At 47.3% G+C, this 22,686-nt stretch overlaps 1 protein-coding gene across 2 annotated transcripts in view; it reads right to left on the minus strand.

Moving 5' to 3' along the window:
- The window catches only part of DIS3L2 (DIS3 like 3'-5' exoribonuclease 2), a 196,152-nt gene that overhangs the window by 36,653 nt on the left and 136,813 nt on the right, over positions 1–22,686 (minus strand). For both annotated transcript variants that reach the window (XM_069864890.1, XM_069864891.1), the window contains exon 15: positions 2,512–2,591. In XM_069864890.1, coding sequence (XP_069720991.1) covers positions 2,512–2,591 — 80 coding nt within the window. The remainder of the gene's footprint in view (positions 1–2,511; positions 2,592–22,686) is intronic.

A 22,686-nucleotide genomic window follows, 5' to 3' on the forward strand; every position in this document is an offset into this window, starting at 1 on the left:
GATCTCTAGGGCACTGGGCACACTCCCCAGACCAGAATGGGACCCTGGCAACCAGAATCACCTCTGCTTCCTCCTGTTAAAGCTGGTGGTCAAGAGTTTCGCACACCTGTGCTCCATCCATGAGCCTGTCCCCGGTGTGAGTCCCAGCCCTCATGTTCTGCTGTGCTCTGGGGTTCACATTTCCAGTCTCTCCGAAGCACGAGCTTGTGGGGATACACAGTGTATCAACAGCATTTCTTCCCCAGGATGTAAACCTCTCCAAAACTTGTTGCAGACATAAATGTTACATTGCTTTAACTTCCAGATACGTCTTTAAAAGCATGCAGAAAAGCTAATACCCCCTTAGGTCCTGATGAGTACCATCAAAACCTGACTAAGCTTGGGAGAACACAAAGCCTATAATTTAGCCTAGGAAATTACTAAGGAAAAATTATCACAACAACCACCATGCTACTGTATGGATAACAAATTAACCTATGAAAGGCCCAGTGCTTGAGAGCATGGTCTCTGCTTGGCTGAGCCAGAGCCACGTCTGGAGCTTCACTGCACTATTCCAGTGCAATGCTCTGTTGCCAATAAAGCTGCAGTGCATGCAAGGTCCTCCAAAATAACCTGGGGTACAAACAGAACTGAGCACGCGTTTGGCTCAAGGGCACTTTACCTGCAAGTATACGCCAGCCGTAGCACCGACCTTCATGCTTCAGTTCACTGGCTAACGATTGTCAGAGGTGCTGGGCTGCGTGCACAGGGCTTAGGGGGATAAGCGCGCGCACAAACTTAGTGAGGGTTTCCCTGGGACGTGGGATCCTACTTCCCCCAGGCTGGTCAATCAGACTATAAAATACAAAGCACAGAGCCCCACAGGGCAGCGTATCTGCAGTTTGGATCTATCAGACATACACATAGTCTGGGTTTACTTGCATTCCCACTCACTCTGCCCACACCATATTTTTCCAACCCCTGATTCCAGATAGCACGGCTCAGGGTGGCTTGGCTCCCACATTGGCCAGAAATGCAGATCACAGCCATACATCTCTAAATCAACAGCTGCCCATGTGCCACAGCTACTTTGTCACATGCTGACCAGTCACAACTAAAAGCAAGGTTTCCAAGTGGAATCGCTACTGGCCTTAGCACTTAAACAAAATAGTTCCACTCCCATCCCCAGAGTTCCCTCAAACAATAGCACATCCACCGGACCTGGGGGAGAAGAGGGTCTCTGGCACAAAACCCACGGCTGCTGATTTCTGACATACACGCCACACAATTAGAAACACTGGATCTATAAACATCCTTAACAGACCCTAAAAGGTCTGGGGGGTTTCTTTTTCCTCGCTGTTCACTGTGTGCCACTGCCTTTTAAAACCTTAAAACAAAATGCCCTTCCCTTGTTGATTTTATGCTTTTACGCTGAACCACATCTCCCTTTCAGCTTAGTGGTGCTGGAAGTACTAGCTCTCCTCATCCATGCCTCTGGGGCTGGGATAGTTGGGATTGGATCACCTACCACTTGCTAATTGCCCATCCACAGATGGGAAGGATACTCCCAGAAATTATCTCCCTTCTTGTTTAAACACAGATTTCCCAGCTTAGAAAGGGGCATGTGCTGCTTGCAGATACCCCCCTTCCTTGTCAGGACTGTTCTTGTCAGCATTTCAGAGCAGATCTAATTACAGGCTGTTCTGTTCATTTACAATTTCATATACCCTCCTTTTTTAGGTTAACTTCCAATAACTGGCAAGAAGCAGAACTATATGGGTGGAGGCAACAGGCTATGGATTTATGACATGATGGTATTTAGGCAAAGTAACCCTGTGCGAACACAGAAATATCCTGAACTGTGCTGCTGCCATCAGTTTGATAATGAGAATGCGATTTGAAATAAAAACATCTTGGGTGCCAATTCACTATGGCAGCTAATAAAAATAGGCAGAATACCTAGAAATTGAGGACTCTGTGCTCCAAGCACATGTAAAGCTTGAATATCATGTGGTACCTTACAAAAACAGAGTGTGTGGCTGCACTGGGGCTATAGTACCATAAATGAAAAGGCACTCCGTGAACCCACGCATGAGCTTTAACAGAGAGAATGGGATGCTGTATCTCTCTGCAGCTGAGCAGAAGTGAGGGCTTCCCCCTCTGGGACTTGTGCGGTCTTGGATACTTTTACCCCATGCCCACATCCCCAGTCACCTCAACACAAGGTAGTTCAGTGTTGCAAACACCCCTGGGCAAAGCCTGGCTGAGTTCTCCCAGAGCCCCTGGTAATCAAGAGCTGGCCTTTTAGCCAGATAAAAGCAGCTTTTAAATGCTGTAGAAGAAAGATGCTGCAGGGCCTTGTGCATTTTAAAGGATCTAGCCTTATAGGAGCTACTCCCAGTTCCAGGTCAAGCCTGAAGCCTGCTTTAGTTTGCTTTTAAGTGGTACAAGCAGTTGTGATCCTTCTGCCAGAGGGCAGGGCAGTCCCCTTTGAATGCACCTTCCCCTGTCTGCTGGGTGCAATCTCCTTACTTGTTGCTGTCCCGGTACTGATAGATATAACAGCCTTGAGGCATCCCACTCTCCTGGTCCAAGGTAAACGAGAGCTTCAGCTGCGGAGAAGAGAGGGGGTGGGGGAGAACAAAAAGAGAGAGAGAAAAAAAAGCAACATTTTAGGCTCGCAGTCATCACAGCAACTTCAAGTGAGGCTTGTGGGAGAAAGCTTAACTCACCAAGACTGACACGCAAACACTGTGGCCTGGAACATAACGTGGGGTTCCAAACCTCAGGGAAAAGTCACATGCGTTGCAGAAACCTCTCGCTTTTTCCACCCTTTGTTACTATAAAGTGTTTGTGGTTCTTCTGAAATGCATGGGTCATAACAGTTCACCCCTCCAAACCCACCCACACACACCGCCCTTCACCAAAGCGATTGCGGTTCCCCTCAGACACTAAAGAAATTAGTCTTCTCCATCGGCAGCTGTAGTTCCCACGAGTCTTTCTCTGAAAACTTTCCCGGCTCCATCTCATTCCTCCAGTGCATTAGAACAGAGGAGAAACCACAGAGGGAAAGGTGACAGATTTTTCCTTCTGTGCAGAGTTATTAAAGAGCTGTTAGAAGGGTTTGCAGCTTGGATCTGCATCCGGCAGGAGGCTATGATGTGACCTGGAAGCTGCTTTCTTTGCAGCTCCAAGAAGGCATTCGGCAAGGGCTTTCAGGTTTCAAACATGGCTCATTTTATTTAAGGGGGAAAAAATTAGTCCTCTTTCAACAAGCAACAGAATGGTTTTGCAAAGAGTCTTTTGCTGAAAATGTCTCCAGTGAGTTTGTACACTGAACTGCCTAGAAAACAGCGTGGGACTGAGCCATGCAAGAGAGAACAAATCCAAGCGGCCCCTCTTTCCCCAAGGAAAGACTGCTGGCCCCCAGACCAGTGACCTACCTGCTCCTGCAGCCACAAGGTGCAGTCTCTGGGCTCTGCAAAAGGGCTGCAGACCCTGCAGACCCAGCAAGTGGGTGGTAAGAAGGACAGCGTACTTCAGAGGAGGCAGCTGCACTCTTCACGCACTGAGCGCATTGACATTTTGGGGGTGATAGAGATTACTAATGGTAGGGCTGTTACCACTGCTGGATCATGCAGAAGGTCTGGGAAGACCATCACAAGGACTAAAAGACAAAGGAGGCTTGTTATGATGAGCCTGACTTTTTTTAAACAGGGAAAGGAGGAGAGAGTAGCATCAAGCCACTTCATCTGATCACAGGCTCCTCTCCTCTGGGCTCCAAGGAAATCGCTAAGTCAAATTAATGGCTTATTCAGGAATGAACACAGAATTAAAACATCTTTCTCCTACAGGCTGTTAAAAAACTCTCTGTGAATCATTGGATGGTGCATTGATTTTCCCTTTCCTAAAGGGTAGCAAAGTCATATACTGTGCTCTCACTGACCAAATAAAACTGCATACCATGAAATCATCAAAAAATTCACCACCCTGGACACTGAGCTAAAAACCAAGTACCAGTGCCAGGCTGAGGCCAAATCTAGCTGATCTCCCTTGAATTCTATGCCCCTAACTCTGTAAGTCATTCTGAAATACACACTCCTGCGACAGCACGTAACACAAGTGTCCCTACATTGCATGTATCCATAGTATCACGATTCATACCACTGTTCATACCTCTTACACTCTCCACAACTCCCTCGTTCTGCAAGCTGTGATCTCACTACAGCTTAGCAGAGTCTTCAGATCCATTCAGGAGACCAATGCCTAAAGGCAGCACTGGCAGGATCTGATGGGGACATTTCTTCTCACTGAGATCCATGAAGCCAGGCTGCAGCTCCAGCCTTTCCAGATGCTACGATGGCGCATGGCAGCTGCCCCATGGGAGCAGGAGGTCAGCAAGAAACAAGCAGCCTCCTCGAGGGAGGTTTGGGGAACCGAAGGAAGAACTGGGAACTGCCCAAAGTCATTTTTTTTCTGGGCCAGATTTTTCAAAGCTTTCCTGAGAGAATTTCAGGAAGCACCTCTGAGGCAAAAGGGACACTGGTTATCTCAATCACCGGGTCCTGTGCTTGGAGGAAAGGGCATTGCATTGCCGAGTCGCTAGAAAAGAAACACAAAAGAAAGTGGAAAACTGGACAAAAGTGTGGCTTTGAGCACTTTCAACAACATATCAGGACAAACTCAGGAATGCCTGAGCCTCTTGTCTGCAGCTCTCAGCTAAGCGGATTCAGGCTTGCAGCAACTGAGCACCTCTGGTTACAGCTCACCTGAGCTCTGGGCCCCTGGCACCACCCGGGGCTGGAGACAGCTCTGTACAGGGAGACAAGTCCAGGGAAAGGGAAGGAAGGAAAAGGGCTGGGAAGGAAAACAGCCTTGTTTGGACAGGCTGCTGGGGAAAGCTGTGGGGCAATCAGGTATGGGAGGGTGACCTTTCCACTATCTGGGGGGACCGGGTCCCATGAAACCTGTCTACCCAAAATGGAAAGATCACAGTTCCTGAAGATAATGGGTTTTCAAATTTCTGTTATTTTAACCCTTCTTTGTCTGCTCACGGTATTCCAGACAAATAAAACACACCCTGTTTGGCAAGCTCAATGGTCTCTGCTACCCACCAGTGCCAGTAGGGCCTGGGTAACAGGGACTAAACACATCTTGACCATCTGGGACAACACTGTCAGGCAAGAGGATGCTGCTGTCACCTGCAGTGACAAGAAGATTCCACTCAGAGAAATGTCAGGGTCAGACTGTCACAAGGAGAGACACACAACTAAAGCTCTTTCCCAGCAACCATAGCTCAAGGCAGCTGTGCTGTTGCTGATGCACAAACCCCTGCTCTTCTGCAGACCTGCCTTCCTGACACACTGTCGTGGCAGCCAGGAGGGGGAAGAGGGAACTTGTGATCCTCACCGAGGCCAGTAATCCTTACAGACCCCAACTGAAGAGCCACGCTCTGGTTGTACAGCCACTGGCAATGCTTCAGTTGCATTTGCTCATTTGGTGGCATTTGGTGTCAGCAGAGAACGTGGAGCGCCCAGGCAAAACTCATCACAGGGCAGAAAGAAAGCAGTTAAGTCAGGTAAAGAAGGACTAGCTGAGCGCTGTCAGGAGGCAAACTAGGATGCAGAGACTGTAAGCTTCCTACTAAGTTTGTAAAGGTTGCCCACACCCGCTCAACATCATGTTGGGGCCTCTCTGCCACTGGACTCACAGGAGCGCTCCACTGAGCACCCTCAGACACACACTCCAGCATGGGCGTGCTCGGCTGCAAAGGCACTTACACTCCCTGGCACCTCAGTGCTTTGGAGTGTTTGTTCCACAGATCTTTCCTCCTATGCTAAAAGCTAATCTGTGAGGCACCTGCTGTCACAGATGTCTGAGAACAAAACTCAAGTTTTCTTTTCCAGCTCTCTGTGCACCCTACGCTGCTGCTTCTCTCTGGTCCCATCTTCTCCAGCAGCTGCCCCTTCCTTTTGCCTTCTTTCACTAAGCACAAAAACTCTGGATACCTGAGAATTAAAGAAGGTTGAAGGTCAAAGACTGGGGATGGGAAAGATGTCAGGAGCTGAGTGATCACTTTATCATTCCTCCTATCAGACTTCTGCTACAGCAATGTCACGAGACATGCAGGGCCTCTCAGATACACGAAGCCACACAAAACACACATGCTTTTGCAATTCTCCCTCTGGCACAGCTTTAACTCCTAACCAATTTGACAACATTGCTACAACACCATGTGCTGCTTTGAAACTCCTTTTTGTGTGTCAGTGCTCCTTGTCAGAATGCAAAGGCTTGCCGTAAAGACAGCAAACAGACTAATACCAAGACAAAGGAAAGGGCACTGCTTTTCAAAATACTGGATTTCATGCCTGTGGGGCTAATGGGAGACTGAGGTTTCTTACAGAAATGCAAGGGAAGGGTGACCCATCACAGCGAAGGCTCATCAGATCAAGGGATCTTCAGCATCAAACATATGAGATGATTTAATTTTACAAGACACTGCTGGGTTTCACTGGGAGAGGAGGGGGAAAGGAAATTTCCCAGCACTGTACTGTGGTGTGATTTGGCTTGCACTATTCCCTTTGGTAGTGTAGCCCTGGAGCTCACATGCTAATAAAGATCCCTTTCCACTTCAATAGCTTTGCACATAAAGAAATGCTCGGCATGGTGCGTGCATGAACTCAATGGGAAAAGGAGCTGGAACATAGCCATGCTGAGAACAGACTTCTGCCTACTAGGCAAGCCCCATCAATAATTGAGATGTCAGAAGCACAGGGAGGTGCGTGAATAAGAGCTGTCAAAAGGAGTAATTGGGATGTATGTGGATACAGTGATGGATAGGCTCACTCGCCACCAGACACAATTGTAATATACCCAAACAGAAGAGAAGCAGGGTGTTGAAATTCAAAGGGGCTGGGGTGGGCTGTTTGATGGGCCAGATATCGATGCCTCCATAGAGGAGACCATCACGCCCAAGGTACCAAGCAGGCACGGGCCTGCTGTCTAGCGACTGGTGGATGGAGTGAGAGAATGCACTTATTGCATGTGGACAATCCCTGGTCACGTCTGGTAGCTCGTACTGCAGGCTCAAGCTGAAGGTAATGCCACCTCCACAGGGAAATTCATCTCTTGCCCACAGTGGTCACTCCACACAGAGGGCTCTATGTGTAACGCTTATTTGTGCGATGGCTCCACATTCTAGACTGGTAACATCCTCCCCCTCTCTATTCCTACATCCTTAAATCCAGCAGAGGATGTAGTTGGCTGACAGTGGAATGCCTCCTTGCTCCTCCTTGTTTCTCCATCCATCAGACACAGACATGGTTCATCTACACTCAAGGGTTCCCATGCACTCCCCTGACAACAGTGAGCAGACACCGAGCCAGCACACAGACACGAGATCCTAGCAAAAGCAGAAGGGCTCAGGGCAGCTGCCTTTCAATGCACGAACAGCTCTGGGCTGCCTGATCCCTGCAGGGACCCAATGCCCCACTCTGAGCACACAGACCTTGGTGGGAGGGGGAAGCTGCCTAAATATCAGGGCTTCCTCCACCAAGGCCACCAAGAGGCTTTTCAGAAAGCCGGAGCCTTGCTTAACACTGTCATTGACCTCCAGGCTTGCCTGAGCTTTGGTGCAGCCAGCAGCCCCCCCTTATTTTAAAGCAAGTTTTAGACCTGCAGCAATTAGGGGCCCAGTCACACAATAAAGCCTGGTAGCTCCAACAAGGAGAGAGCATGAGGAGCAGCCTTCTGGCTGCTGAAACGCTGCCAGTATCTATATTGACTTGACTGGGCAAATTCTGCATGCCCCTTGAGTAAATGGTTTGGCTTGGACCCCCCTGTTCCCAGCCTTGGCTCGGAGCAGCAAAACCTTCGTCATTAATCAAAAAGTTTTCTCTACACATGCACTGTATCAGAGAGGCATCATCAGTTCAGCCAAGTAACCAGGCCAAAGATTTCAGATGTCCCAGTTCTGGGGCAATGTAAGGGCATGCTCTAGCCAGCCTTCGTTATAACTGTTCAAGGTAATTCCACCAATGTGGAGGGGTATTCAAGCAGAAAAAGTTCACTCAGGGCAAGGAGGAAATGCAGAACATGAGCCTCCAAGACAAAAAAACAGGAGACTGAATCTAAAGATTAAACTGAAAACACTTCCAAAAGGCAAGGGTTCTTTTCTACGCTTGACGCTCATTCAATTTTAACCCCATTTGTGTGGAAGTCCAAAAAGACCGGTATCAGCTCCCTCTCAGAATAAAGATTCCCCTCTCCAGCCCGCTCTAGAAAGCTTTTTAAGAATAAACTTAGTCATCAAGCAGGGTTTTTATGCCCCGCCCAGACTTCAGGTTTGACCTGAAAAAAAAAAATGGCCTGAAGTCCTGACACTCACTTTTAAAACCACAAAAAACGAGCCGTGCTCCAGTAACGTAATCACAGAGTTTTCTGGCACCTTGTCCCTTAAAAATACATCCATCTGCCTCCACGCAGGCCATCAAACTCAATCTTGTTCACAATGGATTTCCCAATTCCTGCGTACTGGAAGGACTGCAGTGGTGCTGGCTGTGCTGGCTGGATGAGCTTTTACAGAAGCGCAGCCTGAAAACCTCACAGCTGTGTTTTCACTTAAAGAAGCCGCTCTTGAGACCAAAGCACTTCTCCTTCCATGAGCTTTTCTATTTGTACTGCAGTTCGAAATTGCTGGAGAAAGACCTTGGCTAAAGAACACGTGGTAAGGACAGGATAGGGGCAATAAAGGAGATACCAAAAGTTCTACAGTGGAAAAAGAGGAAAGACAAGGAAACTTGGTACCAGCTACCTGTCACATTGGGTTGGGGTCGTCTTTCTCTTTTGGCTTTGAGAACAGCAAATGCTTGGGCAATCTCAACATCTGGTTACGAGACTGCTGTTGCTCCCCATCCCTAAATGTGTATTTTCCAGATGAAGACATAAATTCTCTATGAGGCTCCTGAAGCTCTCCCTGCTGCCCTATGTCCTCAGCACTGACAATCTCCAGGAGACAGAAACAAGCAGAGAGATAGAATTAGCTATTCCATAAGCCTGCTCCTCTGGAAAAAGGCACTCAGAAAAGGACATCGCTGGCAGCTGCTCTCCACCGCTCTTCCTGCCCCGCTATCACCACTCCCGAGACGCGTTGACCTCCAAATTGAAATGTAGATCAGCCACAGGAAGGAACCAGCAAGAAACATGCCCAGCATATTCCACAGCCAGCCAACCCACACGACTTGGAGCTCCTGGGTATGAGATGACAGTGCTGTGTTTGATGGAAATGCGTTACCAGCCTTGCCTGTTTTCACAGGTCAGACAAACAACTGCATGTAAACAGGCAGCAGAGCAAAGGGTGACTTATTTCTAGGGATGGGACCTCCTCTCTACTCCTGCTTTATACTCCACTCTTGACATCTCCCATGTAGAAGGGTTCTCTCTTTACTTGCAACAATGCAACACATCATTTTGGGGTTTACTTGTTCTGCACCATCCAAGCTGCACACCTCTATCATGTCTCTTCCCGCTCATGACATTTGCAAGCAAACTATCTCTGTTAACAGGCTACAAGATCCACACATGTGGCTCCAGGACAATGTCAACCTGAAAGCCAACCCAGCCCAGGAAATAGAGCTGAAACTCATTTGGGTTATTATTCTGCCCCGAATCCCTCTGCCCCTTTCTGTTTTACAATTCCAGTTTACTCAACTGTTGTTCCTCCCCTCTGCTGCTGCCTGCAACCTACAACTGCATAAAGTACAGGCAAAGCCAGTGAACCCCTGACACGTGTGGAGATGAAAGATCGCAGACAGCTTTTCCCCCTTCTTAAACTTGCCTCCAAAGTCAGAAGTTCCGAGCCTGGGGCGCCAAGCCTCAGTAAGCTCTTACTAAATTATCCCACAGGCTGCAGGAGGTCTTGCTCTCCAAACACCTCCTCTGGGATCCAGCAAGGACCCTGACGTCTTCCCATAAATGGAAGCGAAGTCACCAGCGTGTGTTCCCTAGCACATACGAAGGCTGCTCTGCTGTTGTCTAGTAGCCCCCAAAACCTCCACTCCAGCTGGTCAGGCAGTACAGCAAAACCAGAGAGAAGTGTGGCTGGATTCTTTGCACAGATATGTGGATGCTATCATCAAAATAGCAAGCTGGCATCATACCCATGGCTTTTATTTTACAGCTGCGAGACGAAGCTGAAGAGGCTTTCTGGAAAGACAGGGCAGGACACAACTTTCATCACTTGGCAAAAATGGGAGCTGCAAATGAGCTTATTTTTAAACAGTCACACTTGCTTGCATTGGAGTTTCGAACGCAGTATGCAATCCACAAAGAAATGGATCCAGATTTATTTAGAAAGAAGAGCTGAATACTTCCGTTCACTTCATAATTTATAAACTGGATGAGCTCGTTCTCTAGATGCATGATTAGGAAACCACAGGACTAAAACACAGATTATACAATTGCAAAGGGTTTATGTTGGTGGCTTAAAAATACCTTTTTCAGAAGCTAACGAATTGTGACACCGCACCGCATGCTCTAGACCACTAGGGAACTGTCAATGAAGTTAAAAGTATTTTCTACACATTTGTCAATTTTAAAATAAAAGCAAAACATCCCTAGGAAATGCCACATAAAAAAACTGTGACACTAACAAGATACGTGCCAAATCTCACTACTTGGCCGTTTCATGTTACTCAGAGCCTGTCTCAGCCTCTCTGTAAGGCACTCCCAGCTCCTGTGCTTCTCCCAGCCCTGCCAGTGCTCTGACAAAAGACAAACTCACCAATTTCATCTCATGCACTAACAAAGCCTTCACAAGCTGGGCTTCACCAGCCTCGATAGAGACAAGAGGTTTTGGGCTGCAGAAAATTCTTGCTTTTTTGAAGACTGATGATGACTTACAGGCTTTACATCGCCACAGGGGAACAGTTAGGTCCTGCCCAGTCCCAATGGCCTCTTCTTCACTGGAGAGACATGGAAATCCACTTGGGAAAACAGGAATTTTGGAGAGAAGGATGACTAAGATTCTAGTAAGAGGCTAGACTACAATCAGGAATTTGAAACAACCCTAGAGAATCATGGAGAGGCAGGGCCAACCCTTCTCAAAGCCATTAGAGTCACCAGCAAGTTGAATCTCCCTGTCTATGAAGATGCTAATGGCAGTAGGGCAGTGCTTGGATGCCACATACCTTATTGGAGAGTTAAAATTCCCCAGGAGGGACCAGAGGCCAATAACCAGCAGTGCAGCTCAGGGACCTGTAATTGGCATCAATGGGAACAGACAAGACTGTGCTCTGCTGCACAAGAAGAGAGACAGAAAATACAACCGCTGGCACCACACTGCCCAAAGTCAGTTGATGCAGAACCTGGAGAAAGAGAGCGTGACACCAGCAGCACCCGACACTCAGGACTGAAATAGACCCTGAGCCTTATAATCGCTGGCTCGTGGGAATGCCAGAGCAGCAGATACATCCACTGCTCTGAAAATCCTGAAGCAAATAGACCTAACAAGTTAGTTATAATAACTACAATAAAAAAGAGAAACATACCTTGCTCATAGCAACGAGAGGAACTTTAAGTGTATGGCTGGTGTAAAAATTTCCCCAAGCTGACAAGTGTCAGCAGCAGAACTGAGAGGCATTTCTGTGCAACCACGGTGCCTGCAGCCTGCTGGTCAGTCCTACCCAGGACCCGAGGGGACCTGTGGGAGTAACATCATCATGTACGCAGTATGGAAGCCCATGTCTATGCCACTTTGGAATGCTGAAGAAAAGTAAAGCCTGATCAGAAATGGATCTCTAAGTCATTTCTGTCCCGAAACAGTACACGAGAGCCCAAAAGACTTAAGAAAAGCAATCAGCATGTTCCACATTTGCTTTAGATGAAAAGTGACACAACCAAGTGGAAAACTCTCTAAAGTTGCTGCTTGGTATGTCGTTATTTGAGGGTACTGCAGATAACAGGTCATTATCCCCAACTGCTGTTACTCCAAACACCTGACAGTCATGTCTGACAACAAGGTCTCAACTTACTGACCTGAGGTTTAACCAGCCTGAAGTTAAGCTTCATGTTTGGCCCTGCTATTTTGTGAGAGCCTGCAGTCAGTTAAGAACGCAAGTCAGCCGCTCCCAAAAAGACTGCAGACCCGGCCACTGATGGATGCACAGCTCTGCTAAGGAACATAACGCCATAAGGGAAACATGACATGTGGCTTGCAGGCAGTTTCTTTAAAGGAAAGAAGAACAAGGACACCAGCAATGGTAAATGTTCTTTTGATGAAAAGCAAGAGAACAAACAGCCCTTCAGAAAGCGCCGGATGGTTTCTGAGAGCTGCTCCAGCTCACGTCAGCGACAGATCCCAAAGCAGTGATTACCTGAAGGAGAATGGGACATCATGCCGTCTTCACATGGCTTGAGCCACAGGGAAACGCAAGGTAAGAGCTGTGGGCGCAGATGTGACTGTGCGTGTGCCACGAGGAAAAATGGTTCAGTGTCTCTTATTGCATCTGACTATGGTACAACTTTTTTTCTCCCCCAGGTGTCTTGGAGGATGTTGATACACATATTACAAATCAGCCTACTTGGTGTCTTCCCTATGGTTATTTTATGTCTTGATGTAATGTGCCCAGTCTTTGTCATTCCTGTTGGGAGGATATAAGGAGCCAAGGGCAGATCAAACACAGGAAATCCTATTTTCTTAAGTTTGTTAATGCTAACTACTTCCCCTGCTAAGCCACTAATGGGGCTGCGAGAACCCAGGAGCATAGATTAATTCAGTGCTCAGGTAGTGCCTCATGCCCGAAGGGTTTGTTGTAGAGTTGCACTGGAAGACAGAATAAAGCTTGTAATACCCTCCATACAAGAGATAAACCCATTAAAATACAAACAGCCTCTGTGCCAACATGATAAGAGCTCCACCAGGTAACAAGAGAGATCACAACAGGATTTCTAGGTTTAGTTTTATCTCCAAGCTGTTAAAACTGGAGCTGAGACTATGAAGATGTAAAATGCCCTGATCACACCATGCTGATCTCAGTTTGACAGCCACGCCATTCTACACTATCCTTTGGGGTGCTGCTGTGAAATACTGGGCAGTCCCAAAATCCAGCCTAACTCAAGTTTCGCTCATTCCCCGGGGATGATCTGGACCCTCTTGCAGCTTGTTACAGCCTGCCAGGACTGCAGGCAGCAGGCAGCTGTGCTGTGTCCTCAGCCAAACCTTCTCCCCCGGCCAAAACCGTTAGCCGCACAGGATGGGAAGGCACCTCCTGCCACGCACAGCCCCCTGCCTTCCGCAGAGCATCTTCTCCACACACCACATGCCATAAAACGCTACCCAGTGCCCTGCCAGGGCGGCGCTGGCTCCCTCCTCCCTGAGCAGAGGCAGGATGCGTGTCACTACCTCCTCTCCCTTACTCAACCAAATCTCGCAGCATGCCTGAGCGCGGTTCCTCGGTGCACGGGACCCAAAGCTTTCCAAGGATATCCCATGGGTGGCAAGAGCTGCCACCATTAGCACAACGGCCACTGGCTCCTGGGCTCCCCCAGGGACGGGCTGGCCGTGGCTCAGTTGAATTCCTCCGGCAGCGACCTGCTTCTGCTCATTCTTCCCTAGGGACCTTGCAGCTTCTCTGTCACAGGGAAAGAAGGAAGCAGGAGTGGATGGGGGCCAGGCAACTTGTCCCAGCGAGCCCAGAGCCCGCTGGCAGCAGGACAGGCACCCTGCCCTCCAGCTAACCCACGGCCAGCTGTCTTCCTCCAGTTCTGACACGGCTGCGCTTCAGCAGGGAAGTAATTCCTGCATGTAGACGCTCCAGAAAGGGCTCTGGGAACGTTCATTCTGAAAAGGCGCGGTGTAAAATCTGAAGTATTTTTTTAGGGCCGAGTTGATGTCAGAGCCCGCAATGCTGCTGTCGATCCCTCGGCTGGAGCACAGGAGGTAGGATCAATGATCTTCTTCCAGCATTAATGCACAGCAGGCTGTTTATAACCCTCTATTCCGCAATGTTATTTAACATATGTAAGGGGCTTGACATGGTTTATGTTCAGTAGCTGTGGTTTCCAAGCAGTATTGCATTTCTTCACAATGAAGATACATAATATTTTAGAACTATTTTTAAAACCAGTCACAAATCTGCAATCTTTTACGTCATTTCTCTTTCCTCCTACCAAACCCAAACCATAACATACAGTCACAGAAGACAAGCAAGCTCATGTGCAAGAACTCAGCTGCAAGAAATGTGTGTGTATGCACACACACAGAGGGGAAACTCAAAGCTGTAATTCAGTTAAATTGGTACAAGCTATGTTTAAGGTTTCTAAGACATCCGGGATGTAGTACACTGTTTAGAGTTGTGGGTACCAGCACGCCTTATGTGGAGAAGGAGAATCTAAAAGCTGAACCAAAGCATGAGGTATTTATTTAACAATCTGCCTCAGCAAGTGTAAGGAAATTAAAAGGTTTCCTGCTCCTAGGAGTTCAGCATCCTAGCAACCTGATCATGTATCACCCTAAAATCCTGTCATTGCCTTCCCTTGCTGGGACTGACCCCATCCACTCCTAAAGCAAGTCATAACACAACTGAATCTCTAATTCCTATTTTTAATGTACCCCTCCACAGGCCAGAGCCAGCTGGGGCAGGGAAGTCTTAGCAAAACAACCTTTAGGAATCATCCTAAAAGACAGCCTGTAAAGAACTGCTCCCTAGAAATGCTTGGCTTCTGCAGAGCATGGCAGCTCTTGCAGACCTCTCTGGTTTTTGCAGTACTTTTGCATAAACCAGACTTTCCAGTTTCCCAGCTTGACAGAATTGAGGCTTTGTTGGGTTAATTTTGGCTGGTCAGTCCTGGAAAGGGAGTTGTCCCTACCAGAGCAGTAAGTTTTAAAGGCAGAAACCAACACCATATTTTACAGAGACAGTCAAGTTCTTTAAATTAGTTATTTATTCCAACAATATTAAAAGGAGACACACTGCTTTCTCAGTCATTTTTCCATTTGTAGTATTTTGTTTTGTTTTTTTAAGCCCACGAGCCTAATCTTTAATTTCTCTATGGAAAAGCTAGAAGAAAAAGATCACAGGGACAAAGGACCAGTCTCCTAGAGCATCCACAGGACTCGTTCAACCTTTGGAAAGCTTGATGGGTTTGTCATTGAGATTTTTTTTCTTTAAATACACTCCAAAAACAAACAAACAAATAAATAAATAACTCTCCAGGCACGGATACTAGCTTGTGAAGGAGACCCAGACAATGCATGGGAGGATAGAAAGGAGCCAGTAAATTCTAGGGGTGTAGAACAGGAGAGGGGATTACGTCTGGTGATTAAATTAGGCGACGCATGAATACATTCCAATGTGCAACATCACTCAAGCACTGGACAAAACATATGGCAACAACAGAAAGTGCTGCCCATGAGGTCACCTTTAATATGATTAGCCATGGATGCCTGAAAGGAGATCTCCCAAGTACTGGTGCACTAACCCTCCTTTGTGCAGGGCGGCAAAGCACCCTCTGAAAGCCTTTGTGGCTTCATGAACCCCACACAAACGGCTGCTGTGTGTTAGGTGATGTGCCCAAGTCCATTGAAAATGGAACAAAAAATAAAAAAAACAAAACAAAACAAAAAAAAGAGCTTCGAGGCCAGGCAAGTGCGCTGAGAGCAGCTTTTGTTCCCTGCTCGCAGGGCACCGTTGGGAGCCGTCCCCAAGGGTGCCCTGTCTGACAGCTGGGTCACCCCATGAGCTCCCCTGTTCCGCTTGGACTTTTCAACTCCGCTGGCCCACATTCACCGGCACGGCTCAGCTCTTTGAAGGGGGAGAAAGCGCCTCATCCATCACTGACACGAAGGGAGTTAATTCACTTCTTTACAACTGGAAAGGCTTTTGCTGTGAGCAGGAGGGAGTGCAGGAAGAGTAATGAAATCCAAAAGGGAGCCAAATGATGCTTTCCTCTGCTAGACGCCAGCGCTGGCAGCGCTTGCTGCTGGCACGGCCTGTGGTGGGTGAAAGGAGACTCTTTTGTGGTATGCCATTAGCTACTTCCAAGGCCTCAGTTCATGTTTACCACAGCCACTGTGTTACTTCGCTTGGTATTTTTTTCCAGTCCTGTCGATCGTACTGCAGAACTGACTGAGTCCGTTTGGAAGACTTGCTCACAGAAAGCAGAAACAAATTGCTTTTTGAGAGGACTAATTTTTTTTTTTTTTTTAATTCCCTAAACCAAACCTCACTCTGCTTTCCACAAACCCAGCCCGAGGCTGAAAGCCCCACTTAAAGCTGAAGAGCAAAAGTCCCTGCCAGGCTTTGCCCACTCTGGTTATTGCTCAGCCGTGGCTGCGATGCCACCAGCTGCGAAGCACCAAGCTGTGCTGCTCGGGCTGCACTAGAGGGCATCTCACACCCCAGCATTTCTCCACACCATCCAACACTGCAGCCACATGAAGTAAAACTCCATTACAGCAACAGCCTGCAAGGTTGGCTGATCAACTGCAGGGAGAAGAAACACTCGATGACATTAAAGATAACGTTGCGTGAGTCATTTTGCATGACCACCTTGCCATAATCAGGTGAGCCCTGCAGGCTGCTGAACTCTACCCCAGAGTACTTTGGCACTCTCGGCCAAGCCCCTCACAAGGTTTCTACAGGTCTTTAGTATTTCAGGTTCCATGCAATGACTAATCAGGGACACGTGAGGGACAGGTCTAAGGGCAAACTTCTTCCACATGCTTTGTATCTGCATGGCTGTGTGGGTGAAAGTCATGGAGATAACCCCAGGGGGAACTCGTTCTGGTAACTCAGGACCAGCGCAGTGACAAAGCAACAATAAACACAGCACAGGACAGCTGCCAGATGAGCTCCTGCTATTGCCAGGAAAAGGAAAGGATCACCTTTTAAAGCCCTTTCCAGCTTTACATTTCCAAGATGCCGTAACTGCAGCTCAAGCCTTGACACAGAACGTCGCAGGCATCGCACTGTCACACAACACTCATCAAGCTGTGAAATGCCTGCCCTTTCACAACAAAGGCTCAACTTTTCTAACAGATCTCATGGACTCTCACGAGACCTGCCAGGAGTGAAGATCAAGCCAGTTTCTAACAAGTAAAGGTAGACCAGGGAGCCGCATACTAGTTCTAAAAACATTTTGGGCAGCAGCTCCATGGAGGAGGGGAAGATTTTTTTTTTATTATTTTAGACAAAAAAAAATACTTGGCAAACAAACTCTTCCAAAACAAAAATTAATGATGGTTGGGAGATACGTCTGTGGTGACACCCATTTCTTGGCTGTTTAAGGTCTTTTCAGCAAGTCTTCCTCCTTTCAATTGTATTTTGCACCCATCACGATGCTACTGCTATTACAATGGCTGCTTGTACCAAAATCACTGATCCCAAGTGCTGGGTCTGAAGCAAACCATAGACCTAACAAACAAGAGCAAGGGTGAACCAGGCCAGCAACAGACCAAACCAAATGTCTGCAAGAAACTCAGCTACCCAAAGAATTCAGTCACAGAAACGGCCTTCCTTTCAACAGTTTTCCTGAAGGGATGAAGCCCAGATGATGTCATGTTCCAGTCACAAATGGTGTCCCCCAGGGCCCAGTGCTGGGTCCAGCCCTGTTCAATGTCTTTATCAATGATCTGGAGGAAGGCATCGAGTGCACCCTTAGCAAGTTTGCGGATGACACTAAGCTGGGTGGGAGTGTGGATCTGCTGGAGGGTCAGGAGGCTCCAAAGGGATCTGAACAGGCTGGACCGCTGGGCAGAGTCCAATGGCATGAGGTTTAACAAGGCCAAATGCCGGGTCCTGCACTTGGGGCACAACAACCCTGTGCAGCTACAGACTAGGGGAAGTCTGGCTGGAAAGCTGCCTGGGGGAGAAACACCTGGGGGTGTTGACTGACAGCGACTGAACATGAGCCAGCAGTGGCCCAGGTGGCCAAGAAGGCCAATGGCATCTTGGCTTGGATCACAAATGGTGTGACCAGCAGGGCCAGGCAGGTTCTTCTCCCTCTGTACTCAGCACTGGTGAGACCGCTCCTCGAATCCTGTGTCCAGTTCTGGGCCCCTCACCACAAGAAGGATGTTGAGGCTCTGGAGCGAGTCCAGAGAAGAGCAACGAAGCTGGTGAAGGGGCTGGAGAACAGGTCTTACGAGGAACGGCTGAGAGAGCTGGGGGTGTTTAGCCTGGAGAAGAGGAGGCTGAGGGGAGACCTCATTGCTCTCTCCAACTACCTGAAAGGAGGTTGTGGAGAGGAGGGAGCTGGGCTCTTCTCCCAAGTGACAGGGGACAGGACAAAGGGAAATTGGCCTCAAGCTCTGCCAGGGGAGGTTCAGACTGGATATCAGAAAAAGATTTTTCACAGAAATGGTCATTGGGCACTGAACAAGCTGCCCAGGGAGGTGGTTGAGTCGCCATCCCTGGAGGTATTTAAAAGATGGGTAGATGAGGTGCTCAGGGACATGGTTTAGTGGCAGATAGGAATGGTTGGACTCGATGATCCAAGAGGTCTTTTCCAACCTGATGATTCTATGATTCTATGTCACTTTGCCCAACTGCTTCGAGGTTCAGATAAATCCTTTCTTTCCTGCAGTGCTCAGCTGCATATGGCAGCTATGAACTCAAAAGCAAGAAGGTCATCAAGTTCATCCTAAGGGGTAGCCACTTTCTCCCTACAAAGTGGGCACATAAGGGCAGGTTTAACACACCTCCATCTGCCGGATTTCTCCATCCCAAGAAGCATGTACGTCACTTTGTTGGTCCTGGCATGCAGAGACCAGCTGGCTTCTGTGCTGGGCCCGACCTATGCAAACTCCATTTAGATACCTTATTCCTATCTGGCTTCTCCCAGTATTCACGGTCTGCTCTAGACTTTATCTCAGAACTCCCAGGACAGCTGAGGACTGTCAGCTGAGGAACTGAGGAACAGCATTCCTCCAGCAAGGAGAACCTCAGAGCTCAGGTGAGAAGAGGACCGAACAAACCCAAGAGCAAGATCCCCTTGTGAGTGGGATGTTCATCCCACAGGGGTTTATGTTGTTTTGGACTCTTTCAAGAAAAAAAACCCTTCTGTCTGCCATCTCAGCTTGTTGCAAAAGCACCATGTTCACAGTTTTTAAACTGATTTCAAGGAACCTGCACAAATGCTTCTAGTGAATTTGAAAAGAGATGACCACAACGCACAGGGATTTCAAAATTGCTTAAATGCTATTTGACAGCAGCACCCCTTGGCACCACGTTATGGATCCATCGATACACCTACCTCTTACTTTTACCTAAACATGAAATCAATAACTCTCCAGCTAATTTAATCAACTACATGTTGCCCATTGGCTTATTTAAAAAAATAGCTAAAGAGCAAGGCAATGCGAGCACGGTATTAAAGACTACCAGCCATCACTTTCAGTAATGTTTGAAAATAATAAAAAACAGAGAGCTGAAGTGAAAATTCAAAACCTCAAAGTAATTTCAACCAAACATACATGAGAAGGGAAAAGTTTATACATGATGCAATAGAAAAAATGACTCACTTTCTGAAATGCCAAAGCCTGTTTTAGTTCACTCTTACTTCTATACCTGCTAAACACATCACTGACAGAGAAATAATTTAATTGCATTTTTTTAGCTATTTAAGCATTTTATTTCCTAGTATTGTGGGTCAACTTCTACTCTAACATGCTAAGCAGAACCAAAGTGCTAGCTCTGTCAATGAGGTTTCATCTCAAAAAAGAAAGGACAGTCTCGAGATTAAAACAGAGACCATGAAATTGAGGTGAAACTGCAGCCTTGAAGCTAATGCAAAATCTCCTGTTGATTCACGGGACTACAAATTACTCAGCTGGAGGGCTGATCTCAACATTGCCACAAGACACCCAATACGCTACAGCTCAGCAGTCCCCAAGGTGGGCAGGATCAAGGGATCAAACCCACGACGTGGCCAGTTTGCTGCAACTGTCAAGGAAGGCACAAATCAAATTTTGTTGCATTCAGGCTAGGTTGGTTGTTTTTTTAAAAAAAAAAACAAATAGCGACTGCTTGTTTAGTTTGTATTTACGTGGCAGAAACAAGCTTTTCAAATCCAGCCAGAGGAACTACCCACAAAAACCCCTTCACAGTGATTTTGCATGAATGGTTTCTTCCAGATGTCTGAAGCCTCTCAAGACACTCTAGTCCAACAAATTCTTGAGACTACTTTCTCACTGCCTCTTGCTTAGTTTTCAAGTGACCATCAATTTTACGGTAGCCCATCACAGATGGACTACAGACTGTCACCAGCTTGGCTGTTAACTAATCAGCAGAAATGCAATGTATCTGCTACCAGCCCGGATCCAAACTGCAGAATGTATTCCCTTCAGAGGGCAAAGTTTAATAGTCCTGTCAGGTTTTAAGGTGTAGACAACGCAACAACTTGTGAATATGTATCCTTGAGGAGGGATGGGTATTTGTGTCTCAAGACGGGAGCTGGAAGCAACAGGGAATCACAATGGCTTTCAAACACAGCACTGCAGAAAGAAGGAGCACGTTGAAGCAGAAAGTCTTTCTCAAATATCAAGTACGAACTAATTTCAGAAACAATGTGCAACGCGGACCAACAGCCTTATCTGAGATGTCATGCATCACGCTCCCATTTTATGCAATTACGTATTCAGGGGAAATCTACACTCTGACTTATGCTCACATGTTTGAACTTCCTTATTGCCACACGAAGATGTAAAGAAGGGCAAGATAAATGAGCTAGACTGCTAAAGACAGATTCAAAGCCACTTGCTTTCAAAACAAAACCAAGAGATTGCTCAACAAAATATACTCCCAATGAATCACTGCAAACTCTAGCAGGGCATATAATTTCAGGAGACACGGGCTTGGACTTAGAATGTTTACAGATAAACCTGAAAGTGGACTTCAGCATGCACTGGCTTCCTCCAATGGGGCATGAACAGCTCCACCCTCAGCTCAGCTGCTGGGATCTTGGCTAAGGCTCTTGCAGCCTCATTTCAGAGGGCTGCGGAAACCACAGGTGCTTTCTGAGCTTCTTTGTACTTCATATGCTACAGATGAGAAAAGATAAAACGTCTCAAGACTCAGAAGGAGTGACCGTGCCCAGAGGCACCTGATAACATGAGCTGTGGCCAAGGAAAGCATGATTTCCGCCCCCCCCAACCCCCGACTCTGGAATTGAAACGTGAACTCACAGAACTTCAATGTCTGAATCGTTCACCTCCTTCCAAATGTTGTCTTTTGTCATTATACAATTAGCCTTTCTTCCATTTACAATTAGGTGAAACTGAACTGGCTCTGACGAAGAGCTGCTACATCTTCACCTATGGCAGACTGATCATATTTGAAGTTACATCACTCAACACCCAGTGACTCCATCTAAAGCAAATGATTGATTAGCCACGCAGTCAGCTATAATTAATACCTGAAAAAAACCCTTGTCAAGTCTCTGTTCAAATACATGATAAACAGAATCTGAAACAAGAGACTTTCTAATGATGTCCGTTCATCATCAGGGAAGAAAAACACCATCAACTAGATGGCAAGACTCTCTGGGAGCAAGGACTGTTTCCTCAGTAGAAAACAGAAAATCAGAATTTCCTCCCAGCACTCATCCCACATGCACCTCTATACAAACCCATATCTTAATGGGTATTATCTGTCTTTCTACCAGAGACATTAAAGAACCAGTTTATTTCTGTGTCATTGAGAACCAATTTGTCCATCCTGGACCTCTTTCAATACAAGCAGCAGAAACCACTATTTCTCTCTCGGCCAAACTCAAGAACACTAGTGAGCCACTTGCTCAGCTGAACCAAGCACTGAATCCTCTGTTCACCTTAGCTATCGGCTTCACATTTGGGTAACACTCCACCACACTAAGCCACCACCTCTCATAGATGCCCTCTTTTTCTCCTAGAGATGCTATTCAGCATTGCATGAGGTCCCTATATGCATGTGACCCCGGGCTGCTTAGCACACGTGCACGGGCAAGACCCATCTGTCATCAGCTAGTCCAGAAACCAAGAGGTTTCTACTGTGTATGTGAATTTGGAGTACCTGCAAACACTTTCAGCCCTACTTGCAGGTCACCGTGTGATGAATGCCAGCTCACTGCCTTTACAATACACCGACTGGATTCAATCGATAGAAAAAGCCAAGCAACGTGGAAGGTATTATGAAGTACTGCTCACCGTAACTCTGTCCCGTGCAAGCAACCGAGACTCATGGGATAGCAGCACACTGGCCTGGTCCTTGTTCATGTAGGCAAAGCCTGAGTACTGGAAGGACTTGGGAGAGAGACCACTTGTGAAAGATGCTGACTGCTTCTGTTTACAGAGAAAAGTTGGCCACAGTTAAGTCCTTCACGCAGATGTGGCTTGTTTCTCTGTTCTGCATCATAAGAACTATCTGTTGGGGAACCAGGATAAAGAAATTGACCTTAATTGGGCCAGCAATAGACAGCAGAAATGAAAAAAAAGCACCAATTCTTATTCAATAGCTGTCAGTAATAAACATGAGAGGAAGAGAATGGTCAGCATTGGCCTAAGGCACTAGATTTGGCCTGGGAACCAGGAAAAGGCTTGTCCTGCCAGCTCTGCCACTGACTCACCGCATGAACTCAGGCAACTACATCACCTCTTCAGGCCATTCCCATTGCCTGGAAGGACGGAGCCAGCCTCCCCTTGGATATTTGCTTGGAGGCTAGCAGATGAAAGCA

The sequence above is a fragment of the Phaenicophaeus curvirostris genome, chromosome 10, assembly GCF_032191515.1.
Source record: "Phaenicophaeus curvirostris isolate KB17595 chromosome 10, BPBGC_Pcur_1.0, whole genome shotgun sequence".
Lineage (NCBI taxonomy): Eukaryota > Metazoa > Chordata > Aves > Cuculiformes > Cuculidae > Phaenicophaeus > Phaenicophaeus curvirostris.